This window comes from Pseudophryne corroboree, chromosome 3 (assembly GCF_028390025.1).
Source record: "Pseudophryne corroboree isolate aPseCor3 chromosome 3, aPseCor3.hap2, whole genome shotgun sequence".
NCBI lineage: Eukaryota > Metazoa > Chordata > Amphibia > Anura > Myobatrachidae > Pseudophryne > Pseudophryne corroboree.
Window position 1 is genome coordinate 405,649,607 of NC_086446.1, and position 20,366 is coordinate 405,669,972.

At 43.1% G+C, this 20,366-nt stretch overlaps 1 protein-coding gene across 1 annotated transcript in view; it reads left to right on the forward strand.

Moving 5' to 3' along the window:
• NFS1 (NFS1 cysteine desulfurase) overlaps positions 1 to 19,487 on the forward strand; it is a 78,325-nt gene extending 58,838 nt beyond the window's left edge. The window contains exons 8-13 of the mRNA XM_063960164.1: positions 221 to 378; positions 7,726 to 7,831; positions 13,550 to 13,631; positions 14,643 to 14,726; positions 15,022 to 15,111; positions 18,149 to 19,487. Of these exons, the coding sequence (XP_063816234.1) occupies positions 221 to 378; positions 7,726 to 7,831; positions 13,550 to 13,631; positions 14,643 to 14,726; positions 15,022 to 15,111; positions 18,149 to 18,212 (584 nt within the window). The 3' untranslated portion in view covers positions 18,213 to 19,487. The remainder of the gene's footprint in view (positions 1 to 220; positions 379 to 7,725; positions 7,832 to 13,549; positions 13,632 to 14,642; positions 14,727 to 15,021; positions 15,112 to 18,148) is intronic.
• Positions 19,488 to 20,366: the final 879 nt, after the last annotated feature.

Genomic DNA, 20,366 nt, shown 5'->3' on the forward strand with positions numbered 1-20,366 from the left:
CCAATGTGATTTGGGCCATTTACATCCAGTGCTGTAAAAAATTAAAATGAAACTGAAAAAATTGATAAATAAAATACAACTTTCATCACACTCTGGCTTGCCAAACGAACAGTCATGGGGGAAGCCTTTTCATGTCCAAAATGGAAAGCTAATCCTGTGTAGATATATCTGTTTAGTTTTATTTTGCTTTAATGTCCGTTTCTTATAAATTACTCTTCAGGAGTTGGGGCTATTTATGTTCGTCGGCGACCTAGAGTAAGATTGGAGGCTTTGATGAGCGGTGGTGGCCAAGAGAGAGGTCTGAGATCTGGGACGGTGCCAACTCCGCTAACTGTTGGGTTTGGTGCAGCCTGTGAGGTGGCTGAGCAGGAGTTAGAGGTAAATTGTTTTGTTTTACTTCTTTTTTTTTTTTTTTTGTGTGAAATGCAACATTTCTTGTTATACATGTACGTGATCTAACATAAATTTAGAGCTCTTTCTCAGGGCATCGTATGTGCTTTTATCAATGTTCAGAATTGTGTGCAGTCATTTTACTTTGAAAATCTAAATCCTAACCACAGTGATGTCTTTCAGTAGAATAAGTACTTTCAGTAGAATAAGTGCGCGGCAGTGTGGGTGAGTGAGCCTCCTTGTGTGGGGCACTGTGCGTGAGTGGCCGTGGCGTGGTCTCCACTGCACTGCTGCGCTTGACAGTACACAGTGCGACAGCATTGCTCACTCAGTGCAGGACAGAGGGAGGATAGTGGAGCGTATCAGCGGTAAGCAGCAGATCTGGGGGCTAAGGCGCAGGGCATTTAACTAGAAGGAAGACAGCATCTGGAGCACCGTGTGAGTTGGGGGCAGCCAAAGGCTGATTTTAATTGTGTAAGGCACCCACTCAAAATGGCGCATAGGGACCTGGTTGAGATGGGTGCCTGTGCATAGGGGATGGAGTTGGCAGGTTTTCAAACTGTCAATCACAGAAAAAGGTGCCTTCCTCAGCTAAGCAGCTCATGTATAGCAACAATGTTTCTTCTCTCCTCAGCAATCAGCACTGTTAAGGCCCATACACACTGGGCGATTTTGTGCTGAAAGCAGCTCACTTTTGGTGTTTTGAGCTGCTTTCAGCTCAAAACCGCCCGGTGTGTATGCCCCCGCTACATCGCCGGCGGCCGGCGTTCATCTGCTGGTACTACCAGCAGATGAGCGGCGGGGTGAACGCCTTTCCATAGCATCCTGCTATGAAAAGCTGTTCACTCCCGCTGACTTCGTTGGGCAGGGGGGCTTTTCAGCCCAGCGATGTCAGCGATCATCGCTGTGCATGCACGCTAGGCAAAAATGGCCAGTGTGTATGCACCTTTAGCAGAGACAGGTGCACATTCCTTCAGACTGCCAGAAACCTGAAAGCCTGCACATAAAATACAGGATGGTGGCAGAGGGAGTTAGATTAGGGGAGTAGTACAAATATTATACCTCCCTCTATCCTTCTGATATTCTCCCCCCCTCTCTCTCTCTCTCTCTTATTGAGAGTGCTGGTTTGAATTGTATGTGTTTCCACTCTGTCCATCACAATGGCAGACAAGGGACTAGCTAATAAGGCATCATTATCTGCTAATTGTAAAAAAAAAGAAAAGCTCACACAGACGATTCCTTCCTGTGTGAGGCATGTGTTTCAGAGGTTACGTCAGTTAATCCGCCCCAAGACGCTAATTTCCCCCCCCCCCTGGGCGGTAGCGCTCAAAGGAACCATCTCACAATTACATAGTGAGGTGTCTGCTTTACGAAAGATGGTTAAGGAGATTCCTCAAAATTATGTACTTTATATTGCTACAAAACCACCCTGGGTGGCAGGTCTTCTCTCTCAGGATAAAGCTGAAGAGGACGATCGTGAGTTGGGCGAAATTACTGACCCAGACGAAGTTCCACAGGAACCTTCTCAGGGGGTTGAACCTCTTATTTTAGCTATAAGATAAGTTTTGAAATTGGATTCACCATATACTGCTTTATTTGGTAGAAAGCAGCGTTCATCGGTCACTTATCCTTTTTCCAAGAAACTGGATGATCAGTTAACAGAGTCTTGGAAACACCCGGACAAGCGGTTTCAGATGCCTAAAAGTTTTCTAAGTATTTATCCATTTCCATCGGCTATGACAGATAAATGGGAGATGTTACCTCAAGTGGACTCCTCTCTGTCCAGGTTGTCCAAAAATACTGCATTACCTGTTCTGGGAGCAACTACGTTGAAAGACCCATCTAACCGGAAACTGGACACCATGTTGAAGTCCATCTATTCGGCCGCAGGTGTTTCACTCAGACCAACCTTGGTAAGTTCCTGGGTTAACAATGCAGTGGAGCATTTGGCCACTAAATTGATAAAAGACTTACAAGAGGGAATTCTGTTAGAAGAAGTATTTGTTTTAGCGGAACATATTAAGAAATCAACTATATACCTAGGAGAAGCGGCTAGAGATATTTGACAAGTTAACTCGAGAATCTCAGCAGCAACTATTGCAGCCAGAAGAGTTCTTTGGCTTCGGTCATGGCAAGTTGACCCTGAGTCAAAAAGAGCGGCGGAAGCACTTCCGTTTACAGGTGACATTCTTTTTGGAAAAGAACTAGACTAGTTCATTTCTCAGGCTACAGGTGGTAAATCTACCTTTTTACCAACCCTTCCGCCACCACCCAAGCGCTCTTATACTGGAATTTCCTTTTTTTGTCCTTTCGTTCCACTCAGCCTTTTAGAGGACGGGTAAGAGCTTCACCCTTGCGAGGTAGAGGTCACGGCAAGCAACCAGTCGCTGCTTGTCGTCAAGACCCAAAGCCTGCAGAAAAGGCCGTGGCATGACTGTCTCCCCTCCCATCGAGGAACAAATACGGTGGGAGCGTGGCTTCGAAACTTTCAGGATGCCTGGTTCAAGATATCAGACAATGGGTGGATTCGCAATATCATCTCCCACGGGTACAAGGTACATTTTGAAGTTTTGGCGCCAAAGAAATATTTTACGACAAGTCTTCCACTTCTTCTGGACAAATGTTTGGCCCTTCAAGGTGCAATACAGTCCTTGGTAGAATCTGCTGTGTTAATGCCGGTACCACTGCTTCAACGAAAGAAGGGTTACTATTCCAGTCTTTTCATAGTACCAAAACCAGACGATACTGTACGACCAATTCTGAATCTGAAATCGTTAAATCAGTTTCTGTCTTATTACCATTTCAAGATGGAGTCGCTCAACTCAGTGATCTCGAGCCTGGAACCAAAGGAATTTATGATATCTCTGGACATCAAGGATGCATATCTCCCACTTTCCGATATGGGAACCACACCAAGCGTTTCTCAGGTTCGCGATTCAACAGGATCATTTTCAGTTCAGAACCTTACCATTCGGTCTATCCACGGCCCCCAGGGTGTTTACCAAGGTCATGTCGGCGGTGATTGCTCACCTCAGATCTTTGGGACTCACAATAAAACCGTACCTAGACAACCTCCTCCTCAAAGCTCCATCAGATCTCATTCTCCAGGTGCATGCTCTATTAACATACAATGTGTTAGTGGAACACAGATGGATTATCAATTTTCGGAAATCCAACCTTCAGCCATCACAGCGCATCCAGTTTCTCAGTGTGATTCTGGACACCAACATCCAGAAAGTTTTTCTGTCTCAAGACAAATCTCTGGGTATGCAGAAACTGGTCTAAGCTGTCCTCAAGCCAAGGCTGGTATCAGTCCATTTATGCATTCGTTTGCTTGGGGAAAATGGTAGCAGCTTTCGAAATTCTGGAGTTCGGTTGTTTTTTATTCACATCCTTTCCAGCTGGATCTGTTACTTCAATGGTCGGGGTCGCATCTACACCTTCAACAATTTGTTTGATGACTCCAGAGACGTGACTTTCACTTCTTTGGTGGCTCCAACTGCACAATCTCACTGCGGGCAGGCGGTTTGGTGTATGGGACTGGACGCTCCTACTGACGGATGCCAGCCTCAAGGGATGGGGCACGGTTGTGTTGGACTTCCATCTTCAGGGCCATTGGTCTCAACAGGTATCACTGTTGCCAGTAAATGTGTTGGAACTGAAAGCGTTCTACAATGAGCTGGTAAAAGCTGCCCGAGTTCTTCAATCCAAGGCGGTAAAGGTTCAATCGGACAACGCGACTGCTGTAGCATACGTAAACAAGCAGGGCGGAACTCGCAGTCGTCAAGCGATGTGAGAGGGGACACAAATTCTCCAGGGGGCCGAACGCGACACTGTAGTCCTCTCAGCAGTATTCATTCCAGGAGTAGACAATTATGAAGCAGACTCCCTCAGCCGTCAGGATCTACATCCGAGAGAATGGGCCCTTCACCCAGAGGTGTTCCACGCTCTGACACAGCGCTGGGGGTGTCAGGAGGTGGATATCATGGCGTCCCGTCTCAATCATCAGCTTCCTCGATACATCTCCAGAACACTCAATCCTCAGGCGGAAGCTGTAGATGCTCTGGCCATGCCTTGGCCGTACGACCTAGTATACGTGTTTCCTCCATTTCCTCTATTGTCTCGAATTCTCAACAGAATCAAATGGGAGTCAGTCACGCTGATCTTAGTGGTGCCAGATTGGCCACGGAGAGCTTGGTTTTCAGACCTGCGCCTTCTGCTAGCGGACGATCCTTGGCCTCTACCTCTGCGAATGGATCTACTCAAAGGGCCCTTCGTGTATCCAGATTTACCACAACTATGTTTAACGGGATGGCTCTTGAGGCAGACATCCTAAAACGCAAAGGTATTCCGGAATGTGTGATTCCCACGATGTTGTGTGCACGAAAACCTGTTACGGCAGCCCATTACCATCGCATCTGGCATTCTTATATCGCTTGGTGTGCCTGAAAAGCGTTTCAGTCAGATTCTTTTCATCTCTCATGGTTCTTGCTCTTTTCTTCAGGCAGGTTTAGGATCCCTGAAAGTTCAGGTATCTTTTCTTTCAGAGACGCCTAGCGCTCCTACCGGATGTTTCGCCCGGGGAGGAGACTTTGGGATGTCCCCATGGTCTTGAAGTTGAGCCAGTGTACCCTAGTGGCTGACAGAAAAAGGAGGATTTTGGTGCTTACCGAAATATCCCTTTTTCGGAAGCCATAGGGGACACTGGCCGCCTGCCCATCGCTGTTCTTTTGCCATCGTTGTTTGATTATGTGCTCTCTCCCCTCATATAGTACTGTTCTCTTGTTCAGGTCTCCTCTCGGCTAATTCATAACTGAGGGATGATGCGGGATAGAGGGGGAGGAGCCTGTTTCACTATTTAGATTATTTAAAGTGCTAGCTCCCTGTAAGCCACCATCATCACCCCACTGTCCTGAAGTTGTGCCAGTGTCGCCTATAGCTTCCGAAAAAGGTATTTATTGGCAAGTACCAAAATCCTCCTTTCATTTTAAATCAACATTTCTAAATATTTTTGGAATACATTTCTGAATATTTATGGACAGTGCATCTGGAAAGTATTCACAGCGCTTCACTTTTTCCACATTTTGTTATATTACAGCAGGCATTCCCAACCACGGTCCTCAAGTCACACTAACAGTGCAGGTTTTAGTGATATCCAGGCTTCAGCACAGGTGACTCAATTAATAGCTTGTTATTTTGATTTAACCTTCTGTGCTGCAGCCTGGATATTACTAAAACCTGCACTGTTTGTGTGCCTTGAGGACCGTGGTTGGGAATGCCTGTGTTACAGCCTTATTCCAAACTGGAATAAATTATTTTTTTCCCTCAAAAGTCTACACACAATACCCCATAAATGACCATGTGAAAAATATTTTTATTTTTTTAGATTTTTCCAAATTTATTAAAAAAACAACAACTAAGAAATCACATGTACATAAGTATTCACAGCCTATGCACAGTACTTTGTTGATGCACCTTTAGCAGCAATTACAGCCTCAAGTATTTTTGAATATGATGCCACAAGCTTGGCACACCTATCTTTTGGCAGTTTGGCCCATTCCTCTTTGCAGCACCTCTCAAGCTCGATCAGGTTGAATGGGAAGCGTCTGTGCACAGCCATTTTCAGATCTCTCCAGAGATGTTCAATCGGATTCAAGGCTGGGCTCTGGCTGGGCCACTCAAGGACATTCACAGAGTTGTCCTGAAGCCACTCCTTTGATATCTTGGCTGTGTGCTTAGGGTCGTTGTCCTGCTGAAAGATGAACCGTCGCCCCAGTCTGAGGTCAACAGCGCTCTGGAGCAGGTTTTCATCCAGGATGTCTCTGTACATTGCTGCATACATTTTTCCCTCTATCCTGACTAGTCTCCCAGTTCCTGCCGCTGAAAAACATCCCCACAGCATGATGCTGCCACCACCATGCTTCACTGTAGGGATGGTATTGGCCTGTGATGAGCGGCGCCTGGTTTCCTCCAAACATGACGCCTGGCATTTACGCCAAAGAGTTCAATCTTTGTCTCATCAGACCAGAGAATTTTGTTTCTCATGGTCTGAGTCCTTCAGGTGCATTTTGGCAAACTACACGCAGGCTGCTTTTTACTAAGGAGTGGCTTCCTTCTGGCCACTCTGCCATACAGACCTGATTGGTGGATTGCTTCTGAGATAGTTGTCCTTCTGGAAGGTTCTCCTCTCTCCACAGAGGAATGCTGTAGCTCTGACAGAGTGACCATCAGGTTCTTGGTCACCTCCCTGACTAGGGCCCTTCTTCCCTGATTGCTCAGTTTAGACGGTTGGCCATCTCTAGGAAGAGTCCTGGTGGTTCCGAACTTCTTCCATTTACAGATGATGAAGGCCGCTGTATTCATTGGGACCTTCAAAGCAGCAGATATTTTTCTGTACCCTTCCCCAGATTTATGACTTGAGACAATCCTGTCTCGGAGGTCTACAGACAATTCCTTCGACTTCATGCTTGGTTTGTGCTCAGGCATGCACTGTCAGGTATGGGACCTTATATAGACAGGCGTGTGCCTTTCCAGATCATGTTAAATCAACTGAATTTACCACAGATGGACTCCAATTAAGCTGTAGGAACATCTCAAGGATGATCAGTGGAAACAGGATGCACCTGAACTCCATTTGGAGCTACATGACAAAGGTTGTGAATACTTATGTACTGTACATGTGATTTCTTAGTTTTTTTTATTTTTAATAAAGTTGCAAAAATGAAAAAAAAAAAAAAAATTCACCTCGTCATTATGGGGTATTGTGTGTAGAATTTTGAGGGGGAAAAATAAATTTATTCCATTTTGGAATAAGGCTGTAACATAACAAATTGTGGAAAAAGTGAAGCGCAGTGAATACTTTCTTGATGCACTGTAATAATATACTGAACACCAGCAATCTCCCAAAACCTTGTTTAGCCAACAAGTAGATAATACAAGGATTTTACCTACTGTACTTTTGTACAGGCATTTCTTTTATTCTGTGGATATGTTCGCTAAATGATCTGTTTTTTACTTCCAATTTAAATAGTTTGCATTTTCACTTCTAGTGGACAATAGCATAGTTAGACTATAGATAGACTATATTTACAAGTACTGCGGGTACTGTCACTTCCTGCTCGTTGTTATGGTTTGATTTTCCCTTTTAATTATTAATGGTATTATAATCCTAAAAGTCACAGACCTGTGGTTTCAACTATTTTGAGAAAAACAACCATATTTTGTTGTTTTTTTTCCTATTGTGTGCCTTTTAGGTTTTGATTTTTATTTTAGTGGTACTTTGCTGTGCCTTTTTAGGTTTTAGTTTTTATTTTAGTGATGTTTTGTTCTTTTTAGTATGATCACAAGAGAATCAGCTATCTGTCAGAACTACTGGTCAGGAATATAATGAGTAATATTCCAGACGTTATGATGAATGGAGACCCCAACCAACATTACCCAGGTATAAAATCTGAATTTGTGGCATATGTCTGACTTTACATAATCTGAGTTGATGTTTAACTGAAGCCTATTAAACTTTTTCCAGACAATACAAAGTTAATTCTGTAACATTGTACAATGTTTTCTAGTTTTGACATTTTTTTTTTAACCTTTCTAAAATATATTTTTCAACCCGTGATGTAGTGATAGTACTCTAATTTATTTTTTTGCAATATATGAAACCCACACCATTCTTTACTAAGAAAGAATGGCAATAAACTGAGGACATTATATGGAAACTATTGTACAGGTGATGTGGTGCACAATTGTGGATATTAAATCAAATGTTTGGTTTTTCTGAGCAAACACAGCTACCTATAGATTATTATTATTATTATTATAAATAGAATTTCTCTGACGTCCTAGTGGATGCTGGGACTCAGTCAGGACCATGGGGAATAGCGGCTCCGCAGGAGACAGGGCACAAAATTTAAAAGTTTGACCACTAGGTGGTGTGTACTGGCTCCTCCCCCTATGACCCTCCTCCAAGCCTCAGTTAGGTTTTTGTGCCCGTCCGAGCAGGGTGCAATCTAGGTGGCTCTCCTAAAGAGCTGCTTAGAAAAAGTTTGTTAGGTTTTTTATTTTCAGTGAGTCCTGCTGGCAACAGGCTCACTGCAACGAGGGACTTAGGGGAGAAGAAGTGAACTCACCTGCGTGCAGGATGGATTTGCTTCTTAGGCTACTGGACACTAGCTCCAGAGGGACGATCACAGGTACAGCCTGGATGGGTCACCGGAGCCGCGCCGCCGACCCCCTTGCAGATGCCGAATAGAGAAGAGGTCCAGAAACCGGCGGCAGAAGACGTCTCAGTCTTCATGAGGTAGCGCACAGCACTGCAGCTGTGCGCCATTGCTCTCCGCACACTTCACCCCAGCGGTCACTGAGGGTGCAGGGCGCTGGGGGGGGCGCCCTGGGCAGCAATGTAATATACCTATTCTGGCTAAAATATATCACATATAGCCCCTGGGGCTATATGGATGTATTTAACCCCTGCCAGGTTCCAAAAAAACCGGGAGAAGAAGCCCGCCGAAAAGGGGGCGGGGCTTATTCTCCTCAGCACACAGCGCCATTTTCCTGCCCAGCTCCGCTGCGAGGAAGGCTCCCAGGACTCTCCCCTGCACTGCACTACAGAAACAGGGTAAAAACAGAGAGGGGGGGCACTTATTGGCGATATTTATAATATTTGAGCTGCTATAAAGGGAACACACTTATTAAGGTTGTCCCTATATATATTTATAGCGCTTGGGTGTGTGCTGGCAAACTCTCCCTCTGTCTCCCCAAAGGGCTAGTGGGGTCCTGTCTTCTATCAGAGCATTCCCTGTGTGTCGGTACGTGTGTGTCGACATGTATGAGGACGATGTTGGCGTGGAGGCGGAGCAATTGCCTGTAATGGTGATGTCACCCCCTAGGGAGTCGACACCAGAATGGATGGCTTTGTTTATGGAATTACGGGATAGTGTCAGCACGCTACAAAAGTCGGTTGACGACATGAGACAGCCGGCAAACCAGTTAGTACCTGTCCAGGCGTCTCAGACACCGTCAGGGGCTGTAAAACGCCCCTTACCTCAGTCGGTCGACACAGACCCAGACACTGACACTGAATCCAGTGTCGACGGTGAAGAAACAAACGTATTTTCCAGTAGGGCCACACGTTATATGATCACGGCAATGAAGGAGGCTTTGCATATCTCTGATACTGCAAGTACCACAAAAAGGGGTATTATGTGGGGTGTGAAAAAACTACCGATAGTTTTTCCTGAATCAGAGGAACTGAATGAAGTGTGTGATGAAGCGTGGGTTACCCCAGATAGAAAACTGCTAATTTCAAAGAAGTTATTGGCATTATACCCTTTCCCGCCAGAGGTTAGGGCGCGCTGGGAAACACCTCCTAGGGTGGATAAGGCGCTCACACGCTTATCAAAGCAAGTGGCGTTACCGTCTCCAGATACGGCCGCCCTCAAGGATCCAGCTGATAAGAGGCTGGAGAATACATTAAAAAGTATATACACACATACGGGTGTTATACTGAGACCAGCAATCGCCTCAGCCTGGATGTGCAGTGCTGGCGTGGCTTGGTCGGAGTCACTGTCTGAAAATATTGATACCCTGGATAGGGACAGTATTTTACTGACTATAGAGCAGTTAAAGGATGCATTTCTTTATATGCGAGATGCACAGAGAGATATTTGCACTCTGGCATCAAGAGTAAGTGCGATGTCCATATCTGCCAGAAGAAGTTTATGGACGCGCCAGTGGTCAGGTGATGCGGATTCCAAACGACATATGCAAGTATTGCCGTATAAGGGGGAGGAATTATTTGGGGTCGGTCTATCGGATCTGGTGGCCACGGCAACGGCCGGAAAATCCACCTTTTTACCCCAGGTCACCTCCCAGCAGAAAAAGCCGCAGGCTTTTCAGCCGCAGTCCTTTCGTTCCTATAAGAACAAACGAGCAAAAGGACATTCATATTTGCCCCGAGGCAAAGGAAAGGGTAAGAGACTGCAACAAGCAGCTCCTTCCCAAGAGCAGAAGCCCTCCCCGGCTTCTACAAAGGCGTCAGCATGACGCTGGGACCTTACAAGCAGACTCAGGGGCGGTGGGGGGTCGCCTCAAACATTTCAGCGCACAGTGGGCTCACTCGCAGGTGGACCCCTGGATCCTGCAGGTAGTATCTCAGGGTTACAGGTTGGAATTCGAGAAGTCCCCTCCTCGCCGTTTCCTAAAGTCTGCTTTGCCAACGTCTCCCTCCGACAGGGCGACGGTATTGGAGGCCATTCACAAGCTGTATTCTCAGCAGGTGATAGTCAAGGTACCCCTCCTACAACAGGGACAGGGTTATTACTCCACGCTATTTGTGGTACCGAAGCCGGACGGCTCGGTAAGACCGATTCTAAATCTAAAATCTCTGAACCTGTACATACAAAAATTCAAGTTCAAGATGGAGTCACTCAGAGCAGTGATAGCGAATCTGAAAGAAGGGGATTTTATGGTGTCCTTGGACATCAAGGATGCTTACCTTCATGTTCCAATTTGTCCTTCACACCAAGGGTACCTCAGGTTCGTGGTCCAAAACTGTCATTATCAGTTTCAGACGCTGCCGTTTGGATTGTCCACGGCACCCCGGGTCTTTACCAAGGTAATGGCCGAAATGATGATCCTTCTTCGAAGAGAAGGCGTCTTAATTATCCCTTACTTGGACGATCTCCTGATAAGGGCAAGATCCAGAGAACAGCTGGAGGTCGGAGTAGCACTAACCCAAGTAGTGCTCCAACAACACGGGTGGATTCTGAATTTTCCAAAATCCCAACTGATCCCGACGACACGTCTGTTGTTCCTAGGGATGATTCTGGACACTGTTCAGAAAAAGGTATTTCTTCCGGAGGAGAAAGCCAGGGAGTTATCCGATCTAGTCAGGAACCTCCTAAAACCAGGAAAAGTATCTGTGCATCAATGCACAAGAGTCCTGGGAAAAATGGTAGCTTCTTACGAAGCGATTCCATTCGGCAGATTCCATGCACGAACATCCCGGGAGTGGACAACTGGGAAGCAGACTTCCTCAGCAGACACGATCTGCACCCGGGAGAGTGGGGACTTCATCCAGAAGTCTTCCACATGATTGTGGTCCATTGGGAAAGACCAATGGTGGACATGATGGCGTCCCGCCTCAACAAAAAACTGGACAGGTATTGCGCCAGGTCAAGAGACCCTCAGGCAATAGCTGTAGACGCTCTGGTAACACCATGGGTGTACCAGTCAGTGTATGTGTTTCCTCCTCTGCCTCTCATACCAAAAGTACTGATAATTATACGGCAAAGGGGAGTAAGAACGATACTCGTGGCTCCGGATTGGCCAAGAAGAACTTGGTACCCGGAACTTCAGGAGATGCTCACGGAAGATCCGTGGCCTCTACCTCTAAGACGGGACCTGCTTCAGCAGGGACCGTGTCTATTCCAAGACTTACCGCGGCTGCGTTTGACGGCATGGCGGTTGAACGCCGAATCCTAAGGGAAAAAGGCATTCCGGAAGAGGTCATCCCTACCCTGGTAAAAGCCAGGAAGGAGGTGACTGCACAACATTATCACCGCATTTGGAGAAAATATGTTGCGTGGTGTGAGGCCAGGAAGACCCCGACGGAGGAATTTCAACTGGGTCGATTCCTACATTTCCTGCAAACAGGATTGTCTATGGGCCTCAAATTAGGGTCCATTAAGGTTCATTAAGGTTCAAATTTCGGCCCTGTCGATTTTCTTCCAGAAAGAATTGGCTTCAGTTCCTGAAGTCCAGACTTTTGTAAAAGGAGTACTACATATACAGCCCCCGGTTGTGCCCCCAGTGGCACCGTGGGATCTTAATGTAGTTTTGGATTTTCTCAAATCCCATTTGGTTTGAGCCACTCAAATCGGTGGATTTGAAATATCTTACATGGAAAGTAACCATGCTACTGGCCCTGGCTTCAGCCAGGAGAGTGTCAGAATTGGCGGCTTTATCGTATAAAAGCCCATATCTGATTTTCTATTCGGACAGGGCAGAACTGCGGACGCGTCCTCACTTTCTGCCTAAGGTGGTTTCAGCATTTCACCTGAACCAGCCTATTGTGGTGCCTGCGGCTACTAGCGATTGGGAGGATTCCAAGTTGCTGGACGTTGTCAGAGCATTGAAAATATATATTTCAAGGACGGCTGGAGTCAGAAAATCTGACTCGCTGTTTATACTGTATGCACCCAACAAGCTGGGTGCTCCTGCTTCTAAGCAGACGATTGCTCGTTGGATTTGTAGCACAATTCAACTTGCACATTCTGTGGCAGGCCTGCCACAGCCTTAATCTGTCAAGGCCCATTCCACAAGGAAGGTGGGCTCATCTTGGGCGGCTGCCCGAGGGGTCTCGGCATTACAACTCTGCCGAGCAGCTACGTGGTCAGGGGAGAACACGTTTGTAAAATTCTACAAATTTGATACCCTGGCTAAGGAGGACCTGGAGTTCTCTCATTCGGTGCTGCAGAGTCATCCGCACTCTCCCGCCCGTTTGGGAGCTTTGGTATAATCCCCATGGTCCTGACGGAGTCCCAGCATCCACTAGGACGTCAGAGAAAATAAGATTTTACTTACCGATAAATCTATTTCTCGTAGTCCGTAGTGTATGCTGGGCGCCCATCCCAAGTGCGGATTGTCTGCAATACTTGTACATAGTTATTGTTACAAAAAAATCGGGTTGTTATTGTGTGAGCCGTCCGTTCAGAGGCTCCTACGTTTGTCATACTGTTAACTGGGTTCAGATCACAAGTTGTACGGTGTGATTGGTGTGGCTGGTATGAGTCTTACCCGGGATTCAAAATCCTTCCTTATTGTGTACGCTCGTCCGGGCACAGTATCCTAACTGAGGCTTGGAGGAGGGTCATAGGGGGAGGAGCCAGTACACACCACCTAGTGGTCAAACTTTTAAATTTTGTGCCCTGTCTCCTGCGGAGCCGCTATTCCCCATGGTCCTGACGGAGTCCCAGCATCCACTACGGACTACGAGAAATAGATTTATCGGTAAGTAAAATCTTATTTTCCCTCAATCACTTGTGATGCTTCACTCAAGTTTCACATAAGAGGAAGTGCTGACCAGGTCAGATACTTATGTGTTCTACATGATTTTCCTATTAAATGGAAATGTGTCTAATGTATACATTCTCTGCAGGCTGTATAAACCTTTCCTTTGCCTACGTGGAGGGGGAGAGTTTACTGATGGCTTTGAAAGATGTTGCACTCTCTTCTGGAAGGTATGACAAATGATGATTGTCTTTTTTCTATTTTGCTACAGGGCAATATGCTTGTGTACTCCTGGCATTAAGCAGGTTACTCGTCATGGTGGGTCTGTTCAGTATTTTAAGTAAATAGCATGCAGTATACCATTTAGGCTATATCAGTATTACACTTTCACACCTTTGTCACAAACCTATATTATTACACTACATGTTGTTTCCAGGTTTGCTATTCAATACAATATTAAATATTGATTTGATGGTTCCTTAACTGCTACTGATGTGTCACCATATTGCAGGTTGAGTATCCCTTATCCAAAATGCTTGGGACCAGAGGTATTTTGGATATCGGATTTTTCCGTATTTTGGAATAATTGCATACCATACTGAGATATCATGGTGATGGGACCTAAGACTAAGCACAGAATGCATTTATGTTACATATACACCTTATACACACAGCCTGAAGGTCATTATAGACAATATTTTTTATAACTTTGTACATTAAACAAAGTGTGTCTACATTCACACAATTCATTTATGTTTCATATACACCTTATACACACAGCCTGAAGGTCATTTAATACAATATTTTTAATAACTTTGTGTATTAAACAAAGTTTTTGTACATTGAGCCATCAGAAAACAAAGGTTTCACTATCTCACTCAAAAAAGTCCGTATTTTGGAATATTCCGTATTTCGGATATTTGGATATGGGATACTCAACCTGTATTGTATTTTATTACTAGATTACCTTCTGTGGTTAAGTACTTGCACCTAAGTATTTGTTTATTTGTGCATATGTGGCTTGGCTACAATACAGCAATTATTTTGGAATAAAAGTGCAGGTATTTAAGTACAGCAATTGCACAAGATGTTTTTTGCCAAAGAAAGGTCAAAGTTTAATTGTTTTTAAGGCACTGTATTAATGGGTTGATTACCTCGGCAGATATTTAGGCATTAAACTTATGAAAATCTTGTATAGACACACATTGGTTATGGATCCTATTTTCTGCCTTCATTTCTAGTGCCTGCACATCTGCGTCACTGGAACCCTCTTATGTTTTAAGAGCTATCGGAGCGGATGAGGATTTGGCTCATTCCTCTATTAGGTTTGTTCTTTATTTTATAATAATGTGTTTGTTTGGTTTTCCATGTTGTGTTTAGAACTTGCATGCATGCACGGGTGACTTACTGACTTAAATAAATCTTTTTTTGTTGAGTGTCAAGACGGATATCCTATAAAATACAGTTTGGCCCTTACAGTAAATTATGAGATTTGTTGAAAAAAGAAAGAAAGAAAGCAAGACCTCTATTTTATTAGTTTTGGTATACATATGCAGTATGATCTTAACAGAAATGTAATCCAAATCAAATGAGGAAATTAGTTTTATCTTTTGTTTTCAGGTTTGGTATTGGACGCTTCACAACAGAAGAGGAGGTTGATTATACTGTTAAGAAATGCACCCTGGAGGTGAAACGGCTTAGAGAAATGAGGTAGACATTGTGGTGTTCCCACTTTTTACAATTTATTCTTCCACGTGTTGGTCATCATGAGGAACACATACATGATGGATTGCCTCTGTTAGATTGTAAGGATAACAGACTTTCAATGTTCATTACCCTATGGTAAAGCTGTAATTCAGTCTTCATAAAGCCCCCTCACTACCAAATAATTATCCAGCCCCGGGCCTCTGAGTGTAGGCTGGAATTAAATGAGGGGAGAGAAAGGCGCGGGGTCCTCCTGTTTTTTAGTAATCCATACTAGGCTGTCCAGCAGGGACAGCTGATGCTACAGCAGGGGGGGACAATGGGGTTCCCCTGTCATACCTGCAACCAGCCGTCGACTGTTAAGCCTAGGGCTTTCTCTAGGGAAATGGGGACCTCCTTTTTAGCTTAATGGTAAACACATTTTTGTTTGGTAAACCTACTCAGTTTGTCAATTGAGTATTTCTTGTAATTTATTAAGAGTTTTATAATAAGCTTTTGAAGAGTGTATTGCTTAGTGAGCCAGAGTACAGATGTGTCCTCATACATCTTTGCTGCAGTCACGCCAAATATCCCGTCTTAACACGCCGGGTTGCATTAGAATCTTCTAGCATCAGTTATCTTTTTTTTTTTTTTTTTTTTTTTGCCTCTTATTTGCCAAAAACACATCTAAGTCACAACGCAGTATGACTAGGATGCACAAGGAGACTCTGCTGATTAATTTGATATGAGACCTGTATATCTGTGTGCGACCGAGTTTCTGAATCTGTCTTCAAAGTGCTGGAAAGTAACAGCTGCAGCTTTTTTTCCCAATACAAGTTCTGTTCTGCTCTGTATACAGACTCCGTCACACAGAGTATACACGTTTCATATATAAAAAAAAATCAGTACAGTATATAGCCACTATAGCCCTGACGAACCTTTAGGAAAGCGAAATGCGCATAGGGTTGCATTGTATCTGTTCTATGATTTAATTATCACGCATACATCACTTAAGTTCTTATAGGCTTTATGCAACTTTGTGTATATTCACAGCGCCATTACAGTCACTGAGGTGACGACGGCGGGGGCATCTAATACGGAATATCAAACCAGTGATTACAGCCGCAGCAGCTCTCGTGCGAGTGGGGACGCCCACCCCTAGAAGAGCAGCACACACACAAAGTCTATCAGAAAATAGAGTTTAGTAATATAAAGTGTGGCATTACTGTACAGCTCTTGATCTATGTGCGCAGGAAACAATCAGCGCACATAGAGGGGAGTTTGTTGGTGTGATGAATCTGTTTGCATAGTAGGCTAATAAAAGCATTGTTTATAATACAATCACCTAAAATCACATCTTACCAACCTTAACCCGCTAAAGAGCTGTCAGTTATCTGGTTGGATAGCCAGTGCAGTATAACTGTTATACTTGTAAAGTAAGCATTGCAGAATTTTAAACTGATTAACATTTACGTACACAATTTAATTATCTGCTTTTGCAAACCAAGTATACTTTATATTTGATGTAATTGTAGCTTTATCAGAGATCTGTAAAGGGGATTTAGCTCTCCAACAGCAAGGAATAAACGTTGGATACAAAGATACACACACACAAGCCTGTATTAAGAACTGAGGATACAAATGTATCAATTTGTAGGATAACACTGCATGTAAATAATTGGTTCTCAGTTCTTAAGTTCAAATAATAAGAGCCACAAATGTTAGTAGGGGATGTTATAATTTAACAATATGTACAATAAAGAACAGAATACAAGTGATATATTTTTAATATTTTATTCACCAACACACATATATATTTTTATCACACAATTCTTGTCATAAATCTTTTCTTTATTTTCTTTAATACTTTGCTCTATTCAGCCTAGCAATAGGCAGAACAGTCACAAACACATAAGCTCCACAGGTTATCTGAAAAGGGTGGCATGTCAATAACTAAATTTTAAAATTAACCTAATAAATTGTGTTTTAAACAATAAAATTTAAAGGGACGAAGTGCACCTACCCAAATCCGATTCTTTTTCTTGTAAAATTCCTCAATCTGTTATTTAAATTGGACGGTAGCACCCACAAAAGTGGTCATCATTAGTAAGAGATCATAACCTTGTAAAATAGGACCACTATTTCCTGGTTTGAAAAACAGTAACATTGTTCCTGGTGCGGATGAAACTCTTTCTTCTTTATCTATCTATCTATCTATCTATCTATCTATCTATCTATCTATCTATGTGTTATATATATATATGTATGTATGTATGTATGTATGTATGTATGTATGTATGTACGTACGTACGTACGTACGTACGTACGTACGTACGTACGTGTGTTTTGTTTTCCATTAAGAAGTCTGATCCAATCATTACACGTGTATGAACCAATAAATTGGTTAAGAATATAGTTGCACTTATCCAGAACCTCATATTCTCTGAGTATCCTATCATCACATTATCACACAAGTGAGCGCTAGGTATGTCCATCAATGTCATACATGTTAAGTATCTTTTTTGCTTTAAAACTATAATTCTTCTTACTCACCAAGTCAATACTTGATGATATTTTGTGGATTTTTATAGTGGTTGTCCTGTCAGACATGTACACCTGGGAAGCTTCCTGCACTGATTTCTCAATCTAGCTCTCTCTCTTGGTTAGCCATTTTGCCCTGATTACCACTGTGTGTATGGCATCAAAACAAGTGCCACACCTGAGAATGAACCAGTCGCCAACCTTGGTTGTTATTTTAGTCAGCTTGAATAATTTGGCTGCTAGACCCAAGTACCATATGACTGAATCTGGTTAATCTGGCCAACTACACAAATGGCCAAATTACCCTGTAGCTTGATGATCATGCAGTGTTGCAATATAAGTACATGTGTGTAGCTTAAACAGTGATACAATATGTAGGATATTGGGATGCAGGTCTTAGTAGTGTGTACATTTCATTAGATAAAATTCACCATCTTCTCCATTTAGTTAAACATTAGGAGGATGATAAAAAAAAAGTACATCTGTATTCTAAAAATGTTTAATGCCAGTGTATGCTTTACAGCCCCCTGTGGGAAATGGTGCAAGACGGGATCGATTTGAAGAGCATACAGTGGACCCAACACTGAGGATCAAAGACTACACAGGACTTGTGCCTAATAGAGAACATGTTCTTACTATTTAATCTCATGGCTTCTGTTACGTAATGGGAAATACTTCTATAGCTGTCATCACTTGCTTTACCAGCAAAACCAGTCTAACATCTCCTCCCCACATACTAACTTTGTGTTGTGTGAAATATGAATGTTCATTGTTTGGGCTGGTTTTATCTGCTGCAGAATGAATTTTAGACACAGCTGATATCTCTTCATTGTAATTTAATTGAAAATGGTAAAAGACCAAAAAATAAATAAATAAAAAATCAAACCAAAATTATTCAGTTATAAAATATAACCAAGCTCTTACTGGTCTAGTGTAGATTATGCTACTGCAGATTCCCATTTATGTTTACATATTTTCCTTGACACTAAGTGAAACCTGTGTGTGTTGGACACAGTAATCTACAATTTTGCTGCCTTATTTAGAAAAGATTTTTTTTTTTTTATATAACCCTTCTAATACAATGGCAAAATTGTTTAACTATTTTACTTCCTCTGCAGCATACAGTTCTTATATGGCTGGCCTTACAATGCTTGCGTTTATATTGTCAGTGTGTATAATTGGGTCATCAATGCTTTACTAAACCAGGTTGACAAAAAATAATTTTCCAAATGTACAGCAGTCTTCTATTTGCCCAGAAAACTTTATAGTAACATTTGGACAATTTTTGAGTTATGCCATAGCTTATTAAACATCTGGTTTTGTTACAAAATGTTTTTATTATTGCAGATATTTAGAATTTTTAACATGTCAATGTTGTGAAATGGTTTGATTTCTCCATGGCTTTTTTATTGGTTGGCCACAATTCTTTGAAAACCAGAAACTATTTATCCTACTGCCCACCTTTTTGTAAATGGTTTGTTTTCTCTCCTTTAGTTGTTTTCTGCAGCAGGTGGGAACTTTGAGTGTGTTCTGACACACCATACATTACATTCATTAAACGCACAAGGACACACAACTCTGTGTGCTCCAATCCTCTTATGTAATGTTATGGTGTGTGCATGCATATGTGCTAGATTTTCTTTTCTTTACTGTTATGTCCCAGGCTTGTGAAGTCTGTTAAATATGTTCTATATATGAAAAGAAGAGCTTGTAAATAATTTGGAGATGTCTATTGGGCTAAGGATATGTAAGGGGACTCTTCAAAGTATATTCACATGCTTTGTTCACTATCTATAAAATGTATGCCTAATGTACAGTTCCAGTAATACTTGTCAGATTGCAAATAAATAAATTTGAGATTATTAGTGTGTTGTCATGGATACAAAGTAGCAAGATTTTTAAATAACGAATAATAGATAATGAAATCATACATTTCTGCATGACAGATATTTGATTTATTTTTTGATAAGAATTTCTCTCTTTATACCAGAGGTATAAAGCTGCAGCACTGGCACTCCCAAATTTCCAGTGCAATTGTCTTAACACTGTCCTTACTGTGCCGGCAGCGCTGTAGAGTCTGAACACTAGAGGGCTCAGACTCTAATGTGCATGCGCAGATATCCATGAAAATGACGCCTGTTGATTTCTGTAGTACTGCTGCTATTGGCGCGGGACTCTGGAGGGGTAAGTGTTTAAGAAATGGTTGCGGTATGGGCCCCCTGGACACAGGGGCCCATGTGCACCAAACACACTGTACCTATTATAAGTACGCCAGTGGTCTGCCACCAGCCTGGTACGAATTAAGACTTCATTTTATTTCCCGACATTCAACTGCGTGGTGCCCCCTAAGTCCTGGAGCCCAAGTCTGACGGGTCTCAACCGTAGCCCTCTAATTTTCTCAACAGGTCATGTTTTGAGGATTTCTGTCTGTGGAAGCAGATTGGATAATTACTGACCAAACAATATAGATTCTCTCACCCTGGGACTTTTGTGCTAGTGCGAAAGGGGTATTAGAAATATTTAAGCTGAGACAATACTTTACCATCTCACTTGGTGCAGTGGCTGTAAAAAATAGTCACCCTTCTGGTAGTTTTCCTAATTTCTCTAACGCCCTAGAGGATGCTGGGACTCCGTAAGGACCATGGGGAACAGACGGGCTCCGCAGGAGACATGGGCACTTTAAGAAAGACTTTAGACTCTGGGTGTGCACTGGCTCCTCCCTCTGTGCCCTTCCTCCAGAC